The following is a 22,219-nucleotide window of genomic DNA, read 5'->3' as shown; positions in this document are numbered from 1 at the left end:
GATCATTTTCTTGGGCAGAGGTCGGGATCAACGAGATCGATTGAAATAAATTAATTTTGGTTTATAGTAACCGAATCCTTGAAAACAAAAATTTTCTACATTAACGTGACAATTTTTAAAACTTTAACTTCAAATCCGTTGCAGAGGCACATTTATGAAAAAACTGTGACAAAGTAATTTATTTTTAACTTGACTACACTCATATATACGCGTTCGGATAAGTTTTTGAAGTACACATTCCACTATAGTTGAAAATCGTTTTCCCTCGTTTGATGTGCGGTAGCAGATACAGTTTAAAATTGAAGCTTAAAAATAATTATGCAGAACGATAAAAAAAAGAGAAGACGAAAGCAAAGGAGCAATAAGAATAAACTTTGTGTGTACGTAGTTTATACAGGCCATAAATATTGCGGAGTTTTATGTGAGCAAATGATTGCGTATGTATGTGTGCAAAAAGCAAACAGTCACATCTTTGAAAGCAGATATCCAACAACAACAACAACAAAAAAAAGAACCCCAGCCACGTAAACCCCATTTTAGTTCTCTTTTGTGCATGATTTTTGTGTTTGCGCGTATATATATGTGTATATGTGAGTAGGGAAAGATGATATTCATAGTCAACATCACACACTTGAGCATTCACTGCGAAATGCTCCGTTTAGGTACAAGGATGCACTATTATACCAACACTATTTTATATATACGAGTGTGTGTAGTGAGATGCGTGTGTTTGTGAGTGTAACCACTTCAACATCAGTTGTAGCACCAAACTGTCGAATCAACCTAACTCACCTCTTGACTGAACAAGATAGCATACAAAACAATTTACCACAGAAATACCTCTTAGGGTTCGCAACCTAATACAATGCGAGCTTCCATAGACGACAATGATATACCAAATACACATACACAAATACACCGTTTGTGACATTAGAGTCCCTACTCCACCAACAACAAGCTATTGAGACCGGAGTATAGAGGATATAAGAAAATGTAAAAGTTTAAAGCATTCGCATGCGGTTACATGTCGAAGTTTAAAATTCATACGCTCTGTTTTGTGTGGCAATTTTATAAAAATTTTCTCTGGCTAAGTATTTGTTTCCATGTGGATACATGCCTGTGGAAGTAAATAGTTCTATACTTACTTATACAAAATTACTGAAATTCTCAAAATATCCCTCTTTTATTTTCATTCTCTTACTTAACTGACAGTTAGTCGAAAAGTGTATTACGGTTAACCGTACGATCCTAAACTATTCAATTATGCAAAACTTTCAACTTCAGTACTATTTATATCTTTTTTGTTGTTGAACAAAACTTTGAAGAGACGTTTGACTTGACAACAACAATTTGCAACAGAAAATTCGATTGATAGTTTTCGGAACTCGTAACGGTCAAGAAAGGGAAAAAGAGACAAAGGGGTTGTGCACTAGAGCAGAGTGTTGAAATAAGAAAGCGAAAAAACGAAAAAAATATGAAATTATCTTCCTTGAGTTTATATACAGATTTAGATGGTTAATGATTTCAGTTTATATCCTACCCAATCTTACTATCCGTGCTCCCATTGTGCCAAGAGAAAAATATCGCAAGATTAAAATTCAACGAAGCCAGCCATCACTCTTATGCACACAGAATACAATCAACGGAACATACAAGCTTTTGGTTAAAATGAAAATACAAAAGTCAAGGGAACACAGGACATTTTAGACTGTTAAGTATGTAACGACATGTACTGTACCTTACAAATAATTTTTGTGACAACTTTTACGAAATTTAGACATAAATGAAATCACAAGCAATCGTTCCCTCTATCTCTGTTTTAGCGCGTACGAATTCTAAGCAAGACGATTGATGTAAAAACAGTTTGAGTTCCCTTAATATTTTATCAATCTTTAATTAAACGGGAGCCCAAATATACAATTACATGAAGGATATTGTGTTTGTAATTGGATACAAGTAAATTAACTTACAAGAGCAAGCAAGAGAGTAAGTTGAGTATATCGTATGCCTTCGGCTACGATAAATGGGTAAAAATCGAACAATTTCTTCCAAAACGAACACAATATACTACCGCGATTAAGAACGGTTGCTGTTTCGACTATTTCAATGTGGAATTTCTTTGAGTAGTTACAGTTTATACACTTACAATTATTATAAATGGTATTAGTTACTAGTCGTCTAAAAGAAGCAAGGAGTATAGTAGGGAGTGGGGTTTTTAAGTGTCTCTCTCTCTCTCTCTCTCCCTCTCCCTCTATCGAGGGTCTCCGGTGTAATCATAGAAGCATAACGAATCCAGGTAAAAGATTTTGGTGCATCTAAACTTGTTCTCCAGCGAATAGATGCAGCGAGTAACAATTACAACATTGAATTTTTCGATTCTTTCGATAATGCAGTAGAGGGTACGACGAACGCCCTTTTATTTTAACCTTCTTTTCTTTTTTCTCATAAATAAAAGTTTCATCATTTTAAACAATTAACAAGCAAAATAAAATCAATTTCTTAGAAAGAATGATGTGATGATGAGCTGACTTGCTCCGATCAGATGTAGGGGCCTAGTGCCGAACTTAATATAACAATTTCTTGTTTTTTTTTTTTTTTTTTAAACATTCTTCCTATGTCGAAACGACGTTTGTCAGCAATAATACGAAAACTTGGGGAAATAGTGTCACACACAAGCAATTTGCATTGACGCGTTTTCTTTTTATTGAACATCAAAAGGGCGGTTAAAGAGAAAAGTGTGAGAAACGTTTGTCGCAATTGAGGAGACAGTGCTGTTTGGTTATATATTTCTTCTTCTTCTCCTTCTGCGTATTTTATATCCAGCCATGTATCGCATTGCACTAACTTTTGGAATCTCTTGTGTATTCGATATGAAATGTTTCTTATTTTTCCTCTTGTCATTTATTTGCTATTTTAATGGTTGTTGTTGTTGTTGTTGTTGTTGTTGTTTTCTTTCGTCTCATATCAATTCAGTTGAATACACATTTCGTTGTACATTTTCCGTTTTTCATTTTACTTTATGGTTTCGTCTGTGGGTGTTTCTGCCGTTATGTGTACCTTTATGTAGGTAACATGTTGCGGGAGTCTCGATTTTAAAATTCGTTTTTAAACTTCTGTTTTTAAAGTAGTTGATTAAATTTGAGTGTCTGTCCTTGTGATGTGAAATGCATACTGAAGAGAAAATTTTGTGAATAATGAAACTCTATCAAATCAATTTTGATGGCTCTTACGTGAACTTAAAAGAAGTTATAAAAGTCAATTGCTCAGCAACGTTTTTCATCGTATTCTCATCGTTTCGATTATTTTTTATTAAAAAATGCTACGTGTATATACACATACATATTTATCATTTCAAGGTTAATAATTGCATGTATATATATATATTTATATATAATATAATATATATTGTATACATGGACGTTAGATGCATTTAAGTTTCTGTCCCATCCTATTTCCTAATAACGGTCGTGGCAATCACAAAAACGTAGCAAATGAACATGCGGCTATCGGTTTGTTTGTTCAAACAAATGAACAAAGGAATATGTAAAATAAAACTTTATTCTTGTTACCGGCAACGAAATGAATAAATTATTATGTTCTCTTGAAAGAGACAAATAATTGCTGAACTTTTGCAATTAAAGCCGACGATATCGAAAGCAGGCTTGCCAATGTTTTCCGCCACACTTAAGCTTAGTGGATCTAATAATTAAACAACAAATAGAAATTACATTGAGAAGACTCAACAAAAAAAATCCGACTTTGCAATCTTGGTTCACTAAAAATAATTCACTACAATTTCCGATCTTTTCTACCGGAACGCTTCCTATAAAGTACACTCATTCAAAAGAAATTCTTGTCGTCTGAAATTTTCCGATCAATTTTACACCACCCTTTCAGCATTTTCAGCTCTTAACAGGCAACGAGATAAATTTTTCAAAAAAATAAACAAAAATTTCATTTGATTAATGGATGCTTTACACCTTCTAGAATGTGTGTGAAAAAATTTACAACCCATATGCAATTTTTCCCTTGCATTTGCATGCTTTTGCATGACATGTGTTTGGTGGGAGTAAAAAGCCGTGGTCTGTTATTAACTGTTAAAATCTAGTAAACCGCGCCGTACTATATGCTATTAGCAACAGTTAATCGTTTTGCTGTTCAAAAAAAAAAAACGATCGGAATACCAAGAAAAGCAAAACAAGATAATTCTTTAGATGATGTCCGTCAGACAGGTGGCAAAAATATTTAGCTAGAGGTTGGTTTATGATTTTCATATTTCTAATGGAAAGTGTTAGCAGTTTGCTTATTTGTCGCAAACTCACATAAAAGTAGTGGAGATATTAATTCTTCCGTTACGGACACTTCTTTTCAATATCTATTTAAAGCTCTTGTGTACGCAATACCATGCTATAATAAGTAAAATTCTCTGCGGACCACTCATAAGATGATTATAAATTTGTAGCTTTGTTTGAGGTCTCCAAACTTACAAGCACGTCTCACAAAATCAATTCGATGTGTGCTTGTGATTGCCTTTTATTTCGTGATGTCATCGTGACATTGCTCAGACTGCATTCATTATATTGCATCAAGGATTGAATTGCATAGTAGCACGTTCTATACACGTTTGTTTTATTATCTAACTAAAGAATTCCGCACAGCAGTTTCGATAAATGGAAAAGTGAAAAAGGAATAAAATGTGAATTGTTTTCTCTAAGCTAAGCCTCTTCAGAAGGCTCTTATGACCAAAAATGTTGATAACAATACCAAGCTTAAAGTTGTGATTAAAGACGGATTGCGAAGCAGAAAACAAAAACGAATGACCTTATTATAGAAGAAATAAGCGAGTGTCTAAAGCTTTGGCAAAGCAACTTTTTCAAAATATATTAAAATAAAATTTAAAATGGACCATTGCCGAACACATTCTAGAAAAAGTATTTCACTTTTGACAAAATATCCAAAGTATTCATCCAAAAATAAATCTATCGAAGTTTTTTGTAATTTTTCAAAACATTCTCAAGCATTGCGCCTGTAGTTAGATGTTCTTTGAACGACATTAGAATGTAAAATTTGGAAACAAAGTACGATGACGATCCATGATTATGCTCAACTATATATAACTTGCAACTTGTCACAACTGATACCAAAAAGTCCAGCAAAGTCAAAAGCGAAATGCCAACAAGTAGGTTCTTCAATTTTGAAGTAGTTATAAAACAAGTATAAACAGTATAGTGGACCACAATCCGCCATCAAATACTCTACACCATCCTGCCGTTATTCTCGGAATGACTTCTCAAAATAAGATGTGACGTGCGAAGTGGACGAAAAAGTTTTCCAACCAAACCATTTTCAATCGCGTTTGTCCTTGGGCGAAAGCACGTCAGAGAGTGTGCCCCAAATTCCATTCATATATCTCCAAAATTGCAGATTGTAGGTTGAACATATTAAAACAAGGCGTACAGACGGGCAGAGAGATAAATGTCAATCAATAATTCTTAGTTTTATTGATGCAGCCCCGCGATCTGTTGGCAAGAAAACCTAAGTTTTCCATTCATCAAAAATATAAATCAACGCCGTTCTGTTAAATATATCTCCGTAGACTCCGTAATCAGGAAAATCCCTTGGTAATATCTATTCTGCATGGATACAATGAAATCAGGAGATTGAAAAAACATCGTGCGCTGGATCTTGTTATTAGGAATTAATGATTTTTGCTTCTTAAATTGTTTTAATGGATTTTCTAAGTTTATTGAGTTTGTTTTAATTTATTTAAACATCATGTCTGTGTTCTTATATTAGTCCCACTGAGGAACAATAACCTCTGTTATTACTCTCAATGTGCCATAATCTTTTCCTATTTCCTGTTTACATAGATTCCAAATTAAAAAAAAAAAATTATTATATTGAATTTTAATTAAGTGTGATGGGTCTAAGCAGGTTTTCTCCTATAGCGTGCATGTAATTGTTATTGATCAATTATTGTTAGCGAACTTAGCATATCAGAACGATCGCAATTTCAAATAAAATTTCAATATTGCATTTAAAGCCGTTAGCGTATCAAACAAATTCTCAAGCATAGAAATCATTTTCACATATTTGTGTTCCTCTTCTTTTTTTCATTGTGTGACAGATAGTGTAATTTATTCTATTTTATGTTATTGTAGTTGGCAAACGAAACGGCCAAATAACGAAGAATCTATTCAGCATTTGTTGGCAACTGGACGAGCGAAAATTAAAGATGGAACACTTATTATAACCGCAATGGACAAATCAGACAATGGTGCCTTCTATTGCACGGCCACGAACTCGGAGGGTAGCGAGACACTTGACGTGCAAGTGTCAGTTACCTCGCCGCTGACTGCTGCCATACAGCCCACTGTGCAAACAGTAAATTTGGGGAAAACGGCAGATTTGGTATGTTTGTAAAATAAAAAATTGAAGAAGAGTGTATAAAAAAAATAAAAAATAAAAACTAATTGAATAAAAATAGAAAAAAGCATACAGAATACAAAGAAAAAAAACAAACCATCCTTGGAATTGCACATACAAATGCAATACTATAAAACTATTTTAAAAAGTTAGCATTAAAGTCAAGCAGTCCAAGCGTAGGAAAAACGAGAAAGTGCAAAAAAATCTAAAGTTGAATAAGTTTTCTTACTTTGTCTGCATGGTTTCTTTGCATAGTTCAAGTTTTCATAACGTGCGTTTGTGCGGCTTCGTTGATTTTTAGTTTGTTCGGCATTGTTCAGTATGTATGTGTGCGTATAACTAACGTCAAATTGAATTTCAGATTTGTTCAATTTCGGGTTTTCCCAAGCAAAGCATTTCCTGGCTAAAAGATGGTCAGCCTCTGCGTTCCGGTGCCCGGGTACGTCTTCTATCAAAGGAGCACATACGCATCACTTCCATTACCAAAGAAGACAAAGGCATGTATCAGTGCATGGTTAAGAATGATATTGAATCTGTGCAAGCAACTGCTGAATTACGTTTGGGCGGTAAGTGGGGGTTTTTATGTAAATTTTTCGTGTATGTCCATACATGCGGGCAGATTTATTCTCTGTTTTTTGTTGCCGTTTTTTCTCATCTTCTGTGTTTTCATAGAAGTTGCACCGCAACTTATCTACAAATTCATTGAGCAAACTATGCAGCCTGGTCCCTCGGTATCGTTGAAATGCAGTGCCACCGGTAATCCCACACCGAAAATAATATGGCATTTAGATGGCTTCCCTTTACCTAATGTGAGTATGCGTTCTGGCCCTTACCAGTTATGTATGTAATAGATAAGAACACGAACCAAACCCAACAATGGTTGTCCATAAGCTGTAAAATAATTCTAACTTCCCACAGTCACATTGCATATTATAGCATACCATCAATTTTAGTTTAAAGAAATATTCAAACTTCATGACAGCATTAGCTTGTGCTTGCGATGGCCATGACCGTTACATACTTTCTCTTTTCTCTTCAAATATGTGCAGAAGCAGATATCGACTCGAGCACTTGTGACTTTTTATAACCGTATTTAAATATATATAGCTTCGTCTATGTGTTTACTGTTTAGAGTGTTGTTTATGTTTATGATTCTCTCTGGTAGGGGGCCTTTTTTGTTTTCGAGCTTTTTCTCTCTGTGTTTGTGAAATAAAAGATGTATTTAATGGCCACTGGAACTGGATGTTGGCATCGTTAACCATGCATATTTCGTATGCATGAAAGGAGTTCAACCATTAAGCATGTTAAAGTTTTATCGGTTTCTGCTTACATCTCCTTAGTAATTAAAAAATAACTTTTTTTAGAAAAGCCTACCGTTACTCCTCATTTTCTAGCTATACAAGGTGTTAATATAATTTTATATGATTTCAAAGAAAACAACCAAGAAAGTTATATTCGGCTAGGGCCGAAACTCGCATTCTCACTACTACTACTACGCTTTTCGCAATCGACTCTCCAACTTCTTTTATTTGATACCCATATCGTTGGTGTGATTAAGAAAAAAATAATCGCATATTCATTTAAAATTAATTCGTTCCTACACAGATAATATAGCTTGATTTGAGGAGTGTGCGAAGCAGTTTTAAACAGTCCGTCTTGTTTACCTTATGATAAGCAAGCATAAAATCTCACAGAAGTGAAAAAAATAAGATTTAATTACTCGTAACCTTGTGTAGGCATGGTCGATTGGTTTCATTTTTGGACCGAAAAAGCAGAGTGTTTCGTAACATGCAAATGTGGAGAATTTCAGCCTTCTAACTTAAATAATTTCCGAATAACGAGCAAAATTCCAAAAAATTTTGTTAAAAAAAACTGAGTTGCGTTCAGCTTACGTTCTACTGCGCGCTTCCCCTCTGACCGATTGGGCCCATTTTCAATACCAACCTGCGTGCGGAAACATGCAAAGTTCCCACCAACCTTGAAGTCGATATCTTCATTTTCACGACCAGGAGAGTGCCAACACTACGCAACACACCCACAAACAAACGAACGGACATGGCTAAATCAACTCAGAATTTCACGCTGATCAAGAATATGTATACGTTATTGGATCTCTGTAGTCTTCTTATGGAAGTGAACAAAATGAGTATACCCCCATGTTACAGTAGTGGGTGTAAAAAAAGAGAAAAATGTACAAAATTTATATCGAAAATGTGTCAAGTTTTACTATGCAGTTGAGGAAACGCTCAATATAGTTCAGTATAACATTGAGGACCTTCAACACTGATTGCATACTTGAATGACACGTTGCTCAGCTTATCACAATATAAAAGTTTAAGATTTTCGCCAAGTTGTGCACGCATTCGTTTATAATAAAATAAATGTTTAGCTTCTGCTGTTACTAACATTTTACATGGAAATCATTTAAAATGACCATTGATGTGTGGTTCACCTTTCCTAAGGACTTAAGAGTTAATTGCAAATACACTCAATATTGGCAATTGTTTTCCGAAAAATGGTTCGTTTGCTTTGTTTTTTTCTCTTTTCGTATCCTATATCACTTGTGTTACAAACGTATATTAAATTTGTACGGATGTATACAATATCCAGAAAGACTTGACGTAGACGCAGCTTTTATTGGCTCCATCGATTCAGAACCATATTCTGAACTAATCTAAGCATGTCTGTCAGTCCGTTTGTTCCTCCGTCCGTTTTGTATTCTTATGTTTAGCCCGTCAATCGCAAATTTTTCAGATATTTTGATGGAATTTGGTATGCCAACTTGATTTGGCCCGAGGACGTACGCTATGGACACTGATGCGGATCGGCGCACGTTTTCGACCACGAATACCTGTTGTATGCGAAAAGGTGTAGGGTATTTAATGGTCGGCCATGGTCCACGGTAATGTTTTTACTTGTTCAAGCTCATATGTTGATCTAACGTTTTGTATACTATCGGCGAGTGAAGCCACATAGACTGAAGATTTGTAGTTACAACACATAGGATTGTTGATCATTTACTTACAATTGCTATTGACCAGAAAACTAAAAATTCATAGCAAGTGTACCCCAATTACTTGCTTAACAGCTCAACGATTTGTTTCGCAATTTCCCATCTTAGTTAGAAATATTGACTAGATACGTTCGAATTTCTTGCTGATATTCCGCTCAAACGTACTATAGACCAATTTAGATATTAATATATATGTGTTTACATATAACCACGTACTTCATTAGCAGTAGAACGATTATATGCATCTGATTTCTACTTTAAAAAAATTTTTTTAACACTTTTTATATTAGGACAAGGCCCTTAAGCTATAGTATTCAGTATTCGCGTGTATATTTGCCGGATAATTGTCGGAGCCAATTCAAAAATCGAGCGGGTTACCTTAATAGAAATTCTTTATTTGACTTGAACAGGTACCTGCGTTTTTCGCAGCATGGACGAACGGGATAAGATTTCAGTACCATGATTTTTGAGGTACTCACGAACCGTTTTAACGACTTTTCAATTGTCGTACATCTCAATAGCCCAGCATACTGATCATGGCTTATGTGTAATGATTTACTTTTTTTTCTTAAGCAAAACTAATGTCATTGCATTTACAATTCTTTTTCACAAAGGAATACAACTCGATTATAATTTTGATGATTTGCGTATTTTTTCACGCGAAATCTTTTTAAAAATGCGATGCTATCAAGTACGTTTTAGAAGCTTTTTAGCCCTTGCAATTGAAATTTATTGAAATTTTTTTTTTTGTATAATGTAGTACACGTCAGTATGATTTCATTAAAAATGCAACGAGAAATTTAAAATAAAAGTGTTTGCTTATATGTGTAAACGTTTGTCAACGTTCGTGCTTTTCAAATATTCTGAAAAATTTCATCAGTTGGTAAGATTGCATGATTTTTATACCTGAATGGCGGACGTTGGTGGACTCTTGTAATGAAAATTTTTTCTTTTCTCATCACACACCATACGAATATTAATTTACATGTGTTTTATTTCACTTTTCCGGTTTATTTAGCTCTTTTTTCATATAGTGTTTTTTATTGCGCACAATCCAATTCAAGTATCCTTCAAAATATATCTGAAATATCTGTGAACGATGTGTGTGCATACGAACTTAGTCTTAGTGGCTAGTGCTCATGCTATTTTTAGTTCTAAAACTCGTTTACTTGGCATAAATAAATAATAGTAACAATAATAATATCGAATGTGATTGAAAATTTTCCTATTCTCTCCAGAAAATGAAAACACATTGAAAAATGAAGAATTTTGAAATTTTTTGATCAACTAAGTAGGCAGGTTGGTAGAAACTCTTAGCTGCTTTGCCAAACGAACAATTCCTAGAATATTACTGTAGTGACGTTAAGGTTGCGATATTCTGGGCAAATTGTTTTTTCTCCCCCAATACTATCTTGAAGATTAAGTTAGATTTTTAACTGACGTTAACCTAATAGCTTTCTCTATAGTCAATTTTAGAGAAAGCCATATAAAAAGTCCCGATTTTCTCTGCTAAAAGATCTTGGCTTCGTTTTCTAAAAAGAAATAACTGAATCTGTAATCCATATTTAACAAATCACTCAATGACTCCCCTTGCTGGCACATATATGGCGGCACTGTTCACAAACCCATATAACATCCGATTAGTACCAGCCTTCAAACAAAATCTGCCCAAATTTCAGGACATTGTGACCTCTGCTTTACAGTTGTTACAGTTGTTTTAGTGACGCTACTTTTGCAATTTTCAGAGAATGGGAAAATCTGAATTGCGTTGTTGAAAAAATACTGCACAAAATCGTTTAGAAACACCGAACGCGACATAGCTAAAACCTTAAATATGTAAGGAGACAGCGTATTTACTATTTTGCGTGACCATTTGCGTGACCATGAAAAAGGTCTTTTCAGTCAAAGCGAATGCCGCGTGTCTTCATCTTTGACAAGAACGTGTGAACGATTCAAAGCACTGTTTGGCCCTGTTTTGGGCGCAACAAAAGAGATATCTTCATGCGATATGTGGCAATGGATTAAGCATGGATTCGTGATTACACTCTTATGTCAATACGGCGGGCAGTCGGGTGGACGGTAACCGGACAAAACCGTGCAAGGCGATGAAGAAAGTAGCCTTACGAAAATAACGGCAAATTGCATACTAATGGTCAGCCTGTCATGAAATTTTCACACATTTGCTTTAAAGGAACGTTATTGAGTGACGTAATAGTTGAGTAGGTGCCACGTTTTTCTAAGCTTTCTCAATTGATTGTCTAGACGTAATGAGTTTAAAAAGAGAAGGGAGCCAAAGATTGTGTAGATTAGTTTATCGATGTGAACGCAGAAGAATTCGGTTGCCTTTTATTTTTCCGTAGAAGTAATCCTTAATGCGCAATTTTTTCAAATCAGTGTTTTCCTATTTATAACTTTCTCTTGGATATGGATTTGCTCGGCTATATGTAGTATGAAGGTAGAAATGGGTCACACTGTTGTCTAAAGTAAATTCATTTGATACATGGATGCTGTCGTTTCATTTTTGCCAAACAATGTTATCGTTTTGCCATATTTTGCATGAAACTACATGTATCCATCTGTGTGTACGACGAGGTTTTTATAATAGTTGCAGATGACTTTGAGCGCGCGCCAGTTTGTCTCCCTCTGCGGATATATCATCCATAAGAGAATGCAAGTGTATTGTGTAATGCCATGTTGTTTAAAGTTGGAATAGGTGTAATTGCTGTAAAGCGGGGAGAAAAAGAGTGACGTACGATAAATGATGATGACATCACAAAGCAAATATTTCACTGACGGAACAAAATTTATCAGTCATGCTTGACTTTGACTGCAATTATTCAACAACATACACTGGATAAACATGATAAATACTTTTAGTGCAGAAAAACTCTAAAAAGTACAGAAAAAAAGAAGGGGCAAATGGAAGAGCGGGTAAAAAGATTTCCGCATTAATAATGGTAAAAAGCTCAAAGTTTTTAATCAATTCTTTCTGAAAATTAATAAATCGCCATACATTTAACGAGAAACAAAAGAGTAGGAAAGAAGAACTTGGCTTTAATTTAGATTCATTTTTTATACTAAAATGTACATGTACATGCTGATATATATGTTTCTTATTTTTTCCTCAAATGTGCAGAATGACCGCCTTATGATTGGCCAGTATGTGACGATGTTCGGTGATGTCATTAGTCATGTAAATATATCTGCTGTCAAATCCGAAGATGGTGGTGATTACGAGTGTAAAGCAATTTCTCGCGCCGGTGAAGCATCACATACTGCTCGACTGAATATTTATGGTAAGATGTGTGCAAATCCCAGCCACTAGCCGTATGGGAAATGAAGGCATTTCCATTTTTCTTTCACTATGCTATATGTATTTAGTATAGCCGGCTATTAAATCAGATTAAGAAAAAAAAAAAAAAAAGAATAAATAAATTGTGGACCATATATATATCAGAAACTGTAAAGTAATTTTCTTGAATATTATTCTAAATGTCGTTTCCATTTCATACGGTTACTATACAAATGAAAAATGATACCTAAAAAGCAGAGCACGTTTATGAGTATAACAGACAAAAAAAATTCAAATAAAAAATGATGCGATATTTTTACAGTTTTTACATTCATTTTGTTTTCTTTTTTTTCGTTTCGTTCAGGAATGCCCTACGTACGTCCAATGCCCAAACTTTCTGCAGTAGCTGGAAAAATGTTCTTCCTCAAATGTCCTGTGGCAGGATATCCCATTGACAGCATCATTATTGAAAAAGGTATATTTTATTTAATCTAGATACAATGGAAAGGCGTACTGTATATGGGTTTGTGTATATGCGTTCACGCGCTCCTTGCATGTTTCATAAATCAATTTCATATCAATCTATTGACAATCCACAGACGGCGTTAGACTACCAACAAATATATGACAACGTGTTCAAAATGGTTCATTACTTATTGAGAATGTTCAGCGAACTGCCGATCAGGGCACTTACACATGCATCGCTCGCAATAAACACAATTATACATCACAACGTTCGGTTGAAGTTAAAGTCCTTGGTAAGTCCACCGCAAACAATTGCACGCTATTCATACTTTTACTATTTTTACATTTTATTTTCCGACAACAACATTTCCTTGTGCAACAATTTCCATCAACATCATCATAATAATTATTAGCGTTTCAGAGAAATGGAGAAATCAAATGCAATATACATATATGTGTATATATGCAGTATATATATATATATATATATTTTTTTTTTTTTTTTTGATAAATATTGCAAACACTGAGATATCTTTCTATCAAGCTTTTTTTTGTTCGCTTAAATGTATTTTCACATCAGCTAGTTTCTACGAATCGATTATATACAGACTATCTGTGTGTTTGCGAATATATGCACTTTCTCGCATATACACGATACACGATAAAGTGCTATATAAAGTCAAGCGAACCATGAGCGGAAATTGTTTTTGTTTCAGATTTTTAATAAATCGAAGAAGTAAGAGATACAAATATTGATAAGGTAGCTTGAATAGCGAAGTACAATGAAAAATTTGAAAGCCACCTTGCATTTTTCTGTCGCCACATAATTCAAGGGACAAGTGAACTTTATTTGCATTAGATTGAATTTTAGGTAACTGCACATTAGCGAGCACAACAATTCGTAAAGTCAACCAATTTGACCATTGGAATCGTTGTCGATTTACTTATGTAAAAATAAATTCACTTGATATTGTGTGGGTGAACGGTATTGTGAAACTCAATAAGCATTGCATTAATACTTGGACACTGTCCATTTATGCTTCTTTGTTTATGTCTTTATTTTCTAAATAAGTAAACATTGCATACAAACTTCACATAATTGAACCCAAAGGGTCTATGAGTTTGAGATTGGGAAGTTGCATTGATTCTAGATTCCAATCTATAAAGCCTAAGGTGGAAATTTAACTCAGTGTTTATGGATCTCGCAAATATTTGTACCATAGGTTCAACCGCTTTCTGCATTGTTATTGTTAAAAATTGTATTCAAAATTAAAGAGCTCAATGTGAGGCGTTGGGCACGTTGGACACGTGTCCATTGTACATCATGTATTACATATTTTATATGATCGTTACTTCAGCGATGCAATGCAAGTTATACGCATAGAAGCATGCATATAAACAATCAGATCATATTTTGACATTTGTCTGCATGCATTTGCTCGCATAGCATTATGTTCCTCGCTTATGTCTGTCTAATTTTAAGTTTTGTGGTTTCAAAGTTTGACCGGCAAAACGAGAAACCGAAAAGGGGAATAAACATGTACATCAGCGAAGGGGCAATTGAAACTAAATCGATACCAAATTTCAATTTGCTTGGCTGTCTTTTCTCGCTGTCAATTTCACTGCAGGTTTTTGGGTGATGCTAGTGGTAAGGGGGGTAAGGGGTAAGGCTACCTTATTAATTCTTTCTTACAATGTTTGGGTTGTTTTAAACAATCTTTCATACATTCCTTAATGATACCCAAAAGTTATTATGGATGGTAAAATCACTACTTAAAAGTATACTCGCGTTTCTTACGAAGCTTTGAATCGGTCGTATTATGAACGTACTGCAATTCTCAAAAGACTCACTTCAAATTTTCTTCATACACTTTTAATAGTGATCTCTAGATTTATTTGCTTGTTTTCTTTTAAACAGTTTCACAGTCAATTTGTGGTAAATCTCTTCAATACATAAAAGGCATTGTTTGGAAAGAATTTTCGTTAAGGCTAAAATTTTGAGAAAATCGTTCGTTTTTCCATAGCAGCATTCTTTTGAAAGCTGAGGTATTGACGGTAAAGCACTGAATTTTAAAGAGTGTGAAAACGGTACAGCTCTACAGATGTGGCGATAATCCGAGTTCAAAGATTACTTAGCAGAAGCGCAAAGTTTCAGCAAACATTCGAATTATTAGAACTGAAGTTTGGATAAGACCCACGCTCTTAGGCTATACATTATAAAGTCCTTGTTTTATGCTTTAGGCATAGATTATTTTTTATTTTATTTTATCGGGCTCCTCGAAGCCATTAAAGTTTATTGGAACTGTTCACAATGTCCCCTGTAGGTGAAAAAATAAAGTACAATAATATAAAATTAAAATCATAGACAAATTACGATAAAGAAAAAAAATTAAAAAAAAAAAATTAAAGGCAGAGATGAAAGGAAACCAGTCTAATAGGAAAGAAAATAAAACGTAAGATATCTGCACTTTCGTCCCAGTACTAAATAACTAAATAAATTTAATGCTTACATTTGTAGGTTAAGTAGGAACAGTTAACCTAAAAACGTAAAAAACGCAAAAGATAATCTGACCTATAGTCATAGTTCCTTAAGAAGAACGTATGCCTTATTACACGATTGCACAACAGTCTCAATTTCTTTAGTGTTTGATGTACTCGTTGAAGTATAGACCTTTAAAGCATAATTTAAGATTAAAGATTAATCATTACGGACTGACACATGTAATAATGTTAAAAGGGTACCATTATTTTACTAATGGCTTTCCATATATGACAAGTTCAAGTGCGAACAGCTTTTGCTAATTAGTTACTGAAACGGATTGCGAGACATACGCAGAGAATTCAAGGTATTTTTGTCCCGTTTCTTCCTAATTAAAGTACAATTCATTTAACAGAGTAATTACGTTGCCACTATTTAATTGAATTTTCTCTAAAATTTTTACAAAATTAATTAGGATAAATTTATTTGTAATTGCGAGCTAATACATTGGTATTTTAGTGTAAGTGAACTCACGTGTTTGCAATATTTGTAACATATGTCTGCTTTGATATGTATGTATGCATTTTAAAATTCATTTCTATTCACATTCAATTCCAAAGCTCAATTTTATTTTCAAAAATGGTGATTAAAAATTTTTGATTAAAAATAAACAGAACAAAAAAAAAAATAAATAAATAAAATAAGCTATACATACGTACATATATGCATGATGATGCATAATAAAAATGATGTCCATGTATATGCGTATGTATGTATGACATGTTGATGCTTGTACATCGATGTGCTGTGTGACATTTTAATAAATTTTTTAAGTAATTTTTTTTTTATTTGTCTGTTTTTGGTGTATAAAACACACACACATGCGCATACATAACATACAACACCATATTGGCATTTGTTTCACCCTTTTCTAGTTTTGTTAACTGAAAAACCAAAAGCAGTAACAAATTGTTTTTCTACCAAATAAAATCGAAAACACATATACATGTATATAGCTGTGTATGTAATGCTTCAAATTGAATTTCTGCTATATATGAGAACACAAACATGTGTGTGTGTTCTAAATACACGCAGGTACATAAAAAGAGATGTGTGTTGTGTTTTTTGTTTTGTTTTCTTTCAACAAAAATTTAATTTGTTCAACACAATAATAATAAATAAACAAACATACACATAAACGTGCAAATACACAGCCAAATATTTTCATAGCAATGAAAGGTATAATAGAGAGAAGAGTTGTTTGTACATTTGTACTCCCAAAATTCCCAACAGCGCTTGCTACACACCATGCGCGCATATATTCGGGTTTTCGACTTTAAATTCCATTTGCAAATTCTGTACGCAGTCGAAAATTAAGCTGAAGAAAAGCCCAACAAGTTCAAAGCAAAGTAGCTAAATATGATCTTTAGGATTATTATAAGGCTTGTGCCAATTAAGAGACTTAAATAATATCAGATAGAAGGTATACGTTCTCCGAGCAGTTTATCGCATACGTGATTGCCGTTTTAGTAAACTTAAATTCCAACAGTTCCTATTGCAGATAATGGGAAAAAGTTGATTTACATCAAGGAATTCAATTTTAAAATATTTAGATAGGAAGCTCTATAACGTATGAAGTGTCCTACATCTGGAACATATTGAAAGCAGTCCGCCAGTCCGACCGAAAAAGTTCACAGACAACTTTCTTTCAAAAACCAATTTTTGAAGCCTTATACATACCAAACAATTACTTTAGCTTGCTTACCAAAAGCAGTAAACCAGCCCAGCAAACAAAATCAAACTTGTATTGGCGAACCGAGAGGAACTGTTTCTTAAAAATCTCCAATCAGTCCATTTATTTGAATTAAGAGACTCGAATATGTTCTTATAAAGAGATTGAAAGCGTAAAAAGTCGAAAGTTTTAACAAATGAGTAGACAAGTAACCATGCGGTCTCTTCTTTCTTTGAAGAGCCCATGCATTAGGTCCTAATGACTGAAAACGTGAGCTGAAGTGATTCAAGACGATTGCGCCTACACAAATCAGTCAGAGTTGGACCTAGAAATGACAAGATCGTCAGCATAGTCCAGGATTGAGATGTTTTCAGGAAGAGAACTGAAAATTTTGTTAATATAAGAATTAAAGCAAACTAAAAGATCGCCTTTCTACAACAACATTATCATTGTTAATTAACGCGTTGTTATAGAGAAAGAGGTTATATAACAAATTACAGAATTTAGTGCTCAGATTGAAAGAGAGTACGATAGATTTTAAGATGTTGATATTGACAAAATCAAATGCTGAGGTTATGTTCAAAAAACCGGCAATGAGAATGTGGTTCTTAGCAAACACTGCATTTATTGCTGACCACAAAGTTGACAATATTGTCTTGGGCATATCTGCAACGTCTAAAATCAAATTGAAGATTTCCGGGGATATATTTTGACTTGAGATACCATTCTAGACATGAGTATAACGCTCTCCCGAAAATTTTTCCAAGGGTGGAAAGAAAGGCAATAAATCTGTACGAATTAAGATTAACTTTCTTCTGAATGTGAAGGTTTGGAAGTCGTATTAGGAAGAGGACATGCAGTCTGTAATTAGAATATTGGTAAGTTGTTTTAGTAAGATTAATATGCTTTCAATATTCAAGGTTTTGAGGTGATTCATACAAATACTATCTAAGCCAGGAGCTGAGTCTTTTGAGAGATTAATGGCCTTATCGAGCTCAGAGAGAGATATGTCACTTAAAAAAAAATCACGTTCCTCATCGAATGAAACAGAGGGCTTTATAGGACGAGCAGGCTTCACACAGTGCCCCACAGATCTGAGATTGACATGTCACTATTGACATTATCACAAAGTTGTTTCTAACCCTTACGTTCTTTCAGTCTGAGAGTATAAGTGTATTCCTTCCTAATATCGGCCAAAGGTTTAAAATTTATTCCAGAAGGAGATCTTTGGAGAAGTTTGGAGGTAACTCGATTGCCTGCGGTGTTCCATCAAGCATTAGAAGGGTAGCATTTTTTAAAAGACTTTCGGTTCAGACCATTAGTGAAAGACTTCAGGAATATATCAAAAAACCAACCCGAGGAGTCATTGGTTTGGATGGTATTTGAAATGTTACGTAAGGCGTCGTTAAGGGCCCTCCAGGTATTCAGAGAACTTAGATTAGGTGTGCAGATCGAAAGATCTATGCAAGAAGAGACGAAACCAAAATGACTAGGATCACCATTATTTAGCAGAAGTAAATTGCTGCTTTCAGGAAATTTTTGAATTTGTCTGCCTCTTGATTTGGAGAAGTGACTGAAGAATATTTTCTGTGATGGATGTCACAGTCACGGGGTTTGAAGATCTTATATTGGAAGGGGAGATTTCAGGAGTTATTATCTTCTTGGTGGGAACTGAGATAGTAGTTTCAGTGTTTGGTCGTTTGATTGCTGTTTGAGAAGTCGACGGAGCCAACTTACGGAAGCTTTGCAGAGAAATTAAAAAAATGTGGGTTATTTGGATGTACGTAAGTGCTCTGCCAAAAAGAGCAAAGACAAATTTGCGGTTTGAAACGTTCTCTTGCAGGTTTTCGAAGTAGAAGGGTGATCATCTTTGCATTTAATGCATTTTTTAACATTTTGAGATAAATTTGCGGAGCAATCGTGAATTGTGCCACAGGAACGGCAGAGTGGTTTCTGGCGCGAGCACACGTTATCAGTGCGGCCGAAACGGCGCCAACATTTGCGGCGTTCTAATGTCGACTCAATGTATGATTTAACCGGGAAGTTAATGCCCTCCAAAGAGATGTGAGAAGGTAAAACATTTCCTGAAAAACTTGTACGGAATGTGTCCAAAGGCACACGTGGATTAGAGATTTGGTCGAATTAATAAAAGCGTATTTTGCAGAAGTCAAGCAGAAAGCCGAATTTAAGTAGGTTTTTGGAACAGGCAGATGAGTGAATTTCGACACGACTTTCACAAACTTTGGACGGGATTTACAAATTATAAATATTGTTAATTGAATCATTGGTGGCAATAGAATTTTCCGTAGCCGCATCGGAAGAGATCAATTTAATTTTTTTGTGAGGAGAAGATCAATTTGCATTTTTTCTGAACTGGATAAATACACTATACGCACTATGATGTGGAATAGAGTTGGAACGTGTAGTGAAGTTCTTTGAGTGAGATGAGCTCCGGAGTGGCATGTAACGTTGTTCCTTTTCCCAAATTGCGATGTTTCACTGTTTCATATGTTTCACTTGTCTTTTTTTGTTTGTATATAATGCATTTTCTATATCAGTTACTTTGTGCAGACAGTTACTTGTTTTGGTTTTGCTTCCTCTTTTGGAATGATTTCGTATTCGTATCGCTTTTTTATCACAGTTCAACTTCTTATCGTCGATCAACAAATAAGGATAGTTCGTCCTGATCCCAGAAAAACATTGTTTTTCCAAAATCATGTGCTGAAGCACGCCGTGGACTACTTCTTCTTCTGTTATTCAGCAAATTCGTCGATGGATTCAATGATTTTCTTTTTTATTTTTCTTTTTGTTGTTCACGAAACTGAAATTCAAACTTTTCACCAGCTTTTTAATTTCATTACTTGAGAATTGAAAGTGTCTTCTATTTGGTATGTACATTGCTTCCCGTCTTAACCATTGACTTTTAATTTAATCTTAGTCACGTACTAACTCTCCTCAAAGCTATGTCAACCAGTTAATCTTCTCGCTTCTTACAATTCTACATTAGGCAAAGATTTAGCACAGATTCTCGTGATATCTTTTTTGCATACAGTATAAGCTCTTTATTCGCGCTTCCTTCTTTCGCCTTTTCACTCTTCGTGGATTAAAAAAATGCGACCAGATTCCTATATTCGCGGCTATAAATTTCTGTATTCGCTGATTAATCCATGGCTTTAAGCTCTGTTACATCAGACGAACCTTGAAAATCATATTGGATAGTATGAAATGTAATCCTAATATGAATGTTATGACATGCCGGAAGAAATTTGACATAGCAAAATGCATCGTAAAAATAAAAAAATTATTGGAAGAACTGAAGCAACACACATTGAAGTCATGCTGGAAAAAACTGTGGCCCGCTCTGACTGCGGAAAATGACGATTTGTCTGTGAAAGTTCAAAACTTTGACTGCAAACATAGCCGAAAACGGGAATGGAACAGGACGAGATGGGTTCGAACACAGAATCAAGTGACATTCAGGAATTGCTTGAATCGCAAGATGAAGATTTGACTGAAACCGACTTGGAGGAAATGTTAAATTACAGCCCATTGAAGAAGGGGCTTCAACAAGCACTGGGAACGTTACATTTAATTTGAAAAATCTTAATGAAGGTTTAAGAATGGCCAATGAGCTTCGCTATTTCTTTATGAACATTGATCCGTCTATGGGACGAAGTCTTATTTTTAAGAGGGAAATTGCTAATGCGACTGCTGGGTATCAGTCTCAATTGAAGGAGCTTTTAAAAACTGCCAATCAAGAGAAAGTTACAAAACTCCTCAAACCATTGCGTAAGCCTTAAGATAATTGATCAAAGTGTTCAAAAACTTCAATTAAATTGATTTTTCTTTTATTTTGTCACCTAGGAACGTATCCCCTACAATCCCATTCACGTATCACAATCGTATTAACGGTTTCTGTATTCGCGGCATATTTATGAAAAATATACCCCGGGAATAAAGAGCTTTTACTGTATATGATATCATTAAATGTATCACCTTAAAGAACGCTTTATTAAATGTACGTCTTCGCCAGTTGTATGTTACAAGCTATGAAGTGACACCTGTTGTCTTCAAGCTGCCAAGTATCGTTTCCCATGCAGCAGTGCGAAGTATGTTTGCCCGCTTACTGCTTTCGGTTGATTTCAAGAGCAAAACAATGAGTGAAGAATTCATATTCCCTTATTTTTTCGTTTTATATGAATATATGTTTTGCAATTTATTAATATACTGTATCTGGTTTTATGCAAGGGATTGAAATTTCGAAGATATCTTCACCCAAAATAACGCGGAATACTTTTTTTCGTGCTTTTCTATGCTTTTATGCACAAAAATGTACCCGTTTATTTTGAAGACCCTCAAAGGGATAAAGGGAATTTTCGACTCAGTTCAGAGTAGATCGCAAGGAAATGGAATAATTTTGACTAGTTGGAAGTTTTGCCCATACATTGATGTCGACGTCAACGAAAGCAATCTGCCCTTACTTACGTACTATGGTCTACCTGATGGATTGAAACTTTTTAGTTTTGTTCCTCTTTCCCCCTTAAGAAGACGTTTAAGGCAAATAGGCAGATATAAGATACATATATATCAAAACCGTAGGTACACAACCCATAAAATCTTTGGCGCGTATTCAGCAAGTACAGTGATTTTAAAATGCGGTTTGATTGAAAACTACTTTTCTCTGACTTTTATAATGATTTGTGTGAAATTTTGAATCGTCACGAAACGTACGTTTCAAATTATTGACAGCAGTATTTTGAAATATAAACTTTCTACGGTTGTCCCAGTTGCTGAGCGGTTAGTATACGTTTT

The 22,219-nt window shown here is 34.6% G+C and overlaps 1 protein-coding gene across 1 annotated transcript in view; it reads left to right on the top strand.

Moving 5' to 3' along the window:
* Positions 1-22,219, top strand: part of LOC119640364 (Down syndrome cell adhesion molecule-like protein 1 homolog) — a 77,744-nt gene that overhangs the window by 38,578 nt on the left and 16,947 nt on the right. The window contains 6 exon segments of the mRNA XM_038038330.1: positions 6,162-6,411; positions 6,788-6,992; positions 7,099-7,235; positions 12,576-12,735; positions 13,096-13,206; positions 13,331-13,489. Coding sequence (XP_037894258.1) covers positions 6,162-6,411; positions 6,788-6,992; positions 7,099-7,235; positions 12,576-12,735; positions 13,096-13,206; positions 13,331-13,489 — 1,022 coding nt within the window.

Source organism: Glossina fuscipes, unplaced genomic scaffold (genome assembly GCF_014805625.2).
Source record: "Glossina fuscipes isolate IAEA_lab_2018 unplaced genomic scaffold, Yale_Gfus_2 121, whole genome shotgun sequence".
Classification (NCBI taxonomy): domain Eukaryota; kingdom Metazoa; phylum Arthropoda; class Insecta; order Diptera; family Glossinidae; genus Glossina; species Glossina fuscipes.
The sequence above is the reverse complement of the archived record's forward strand: the minus strand, read 5'-3'. Positions and strand labels throughout refer to the sequence as shown.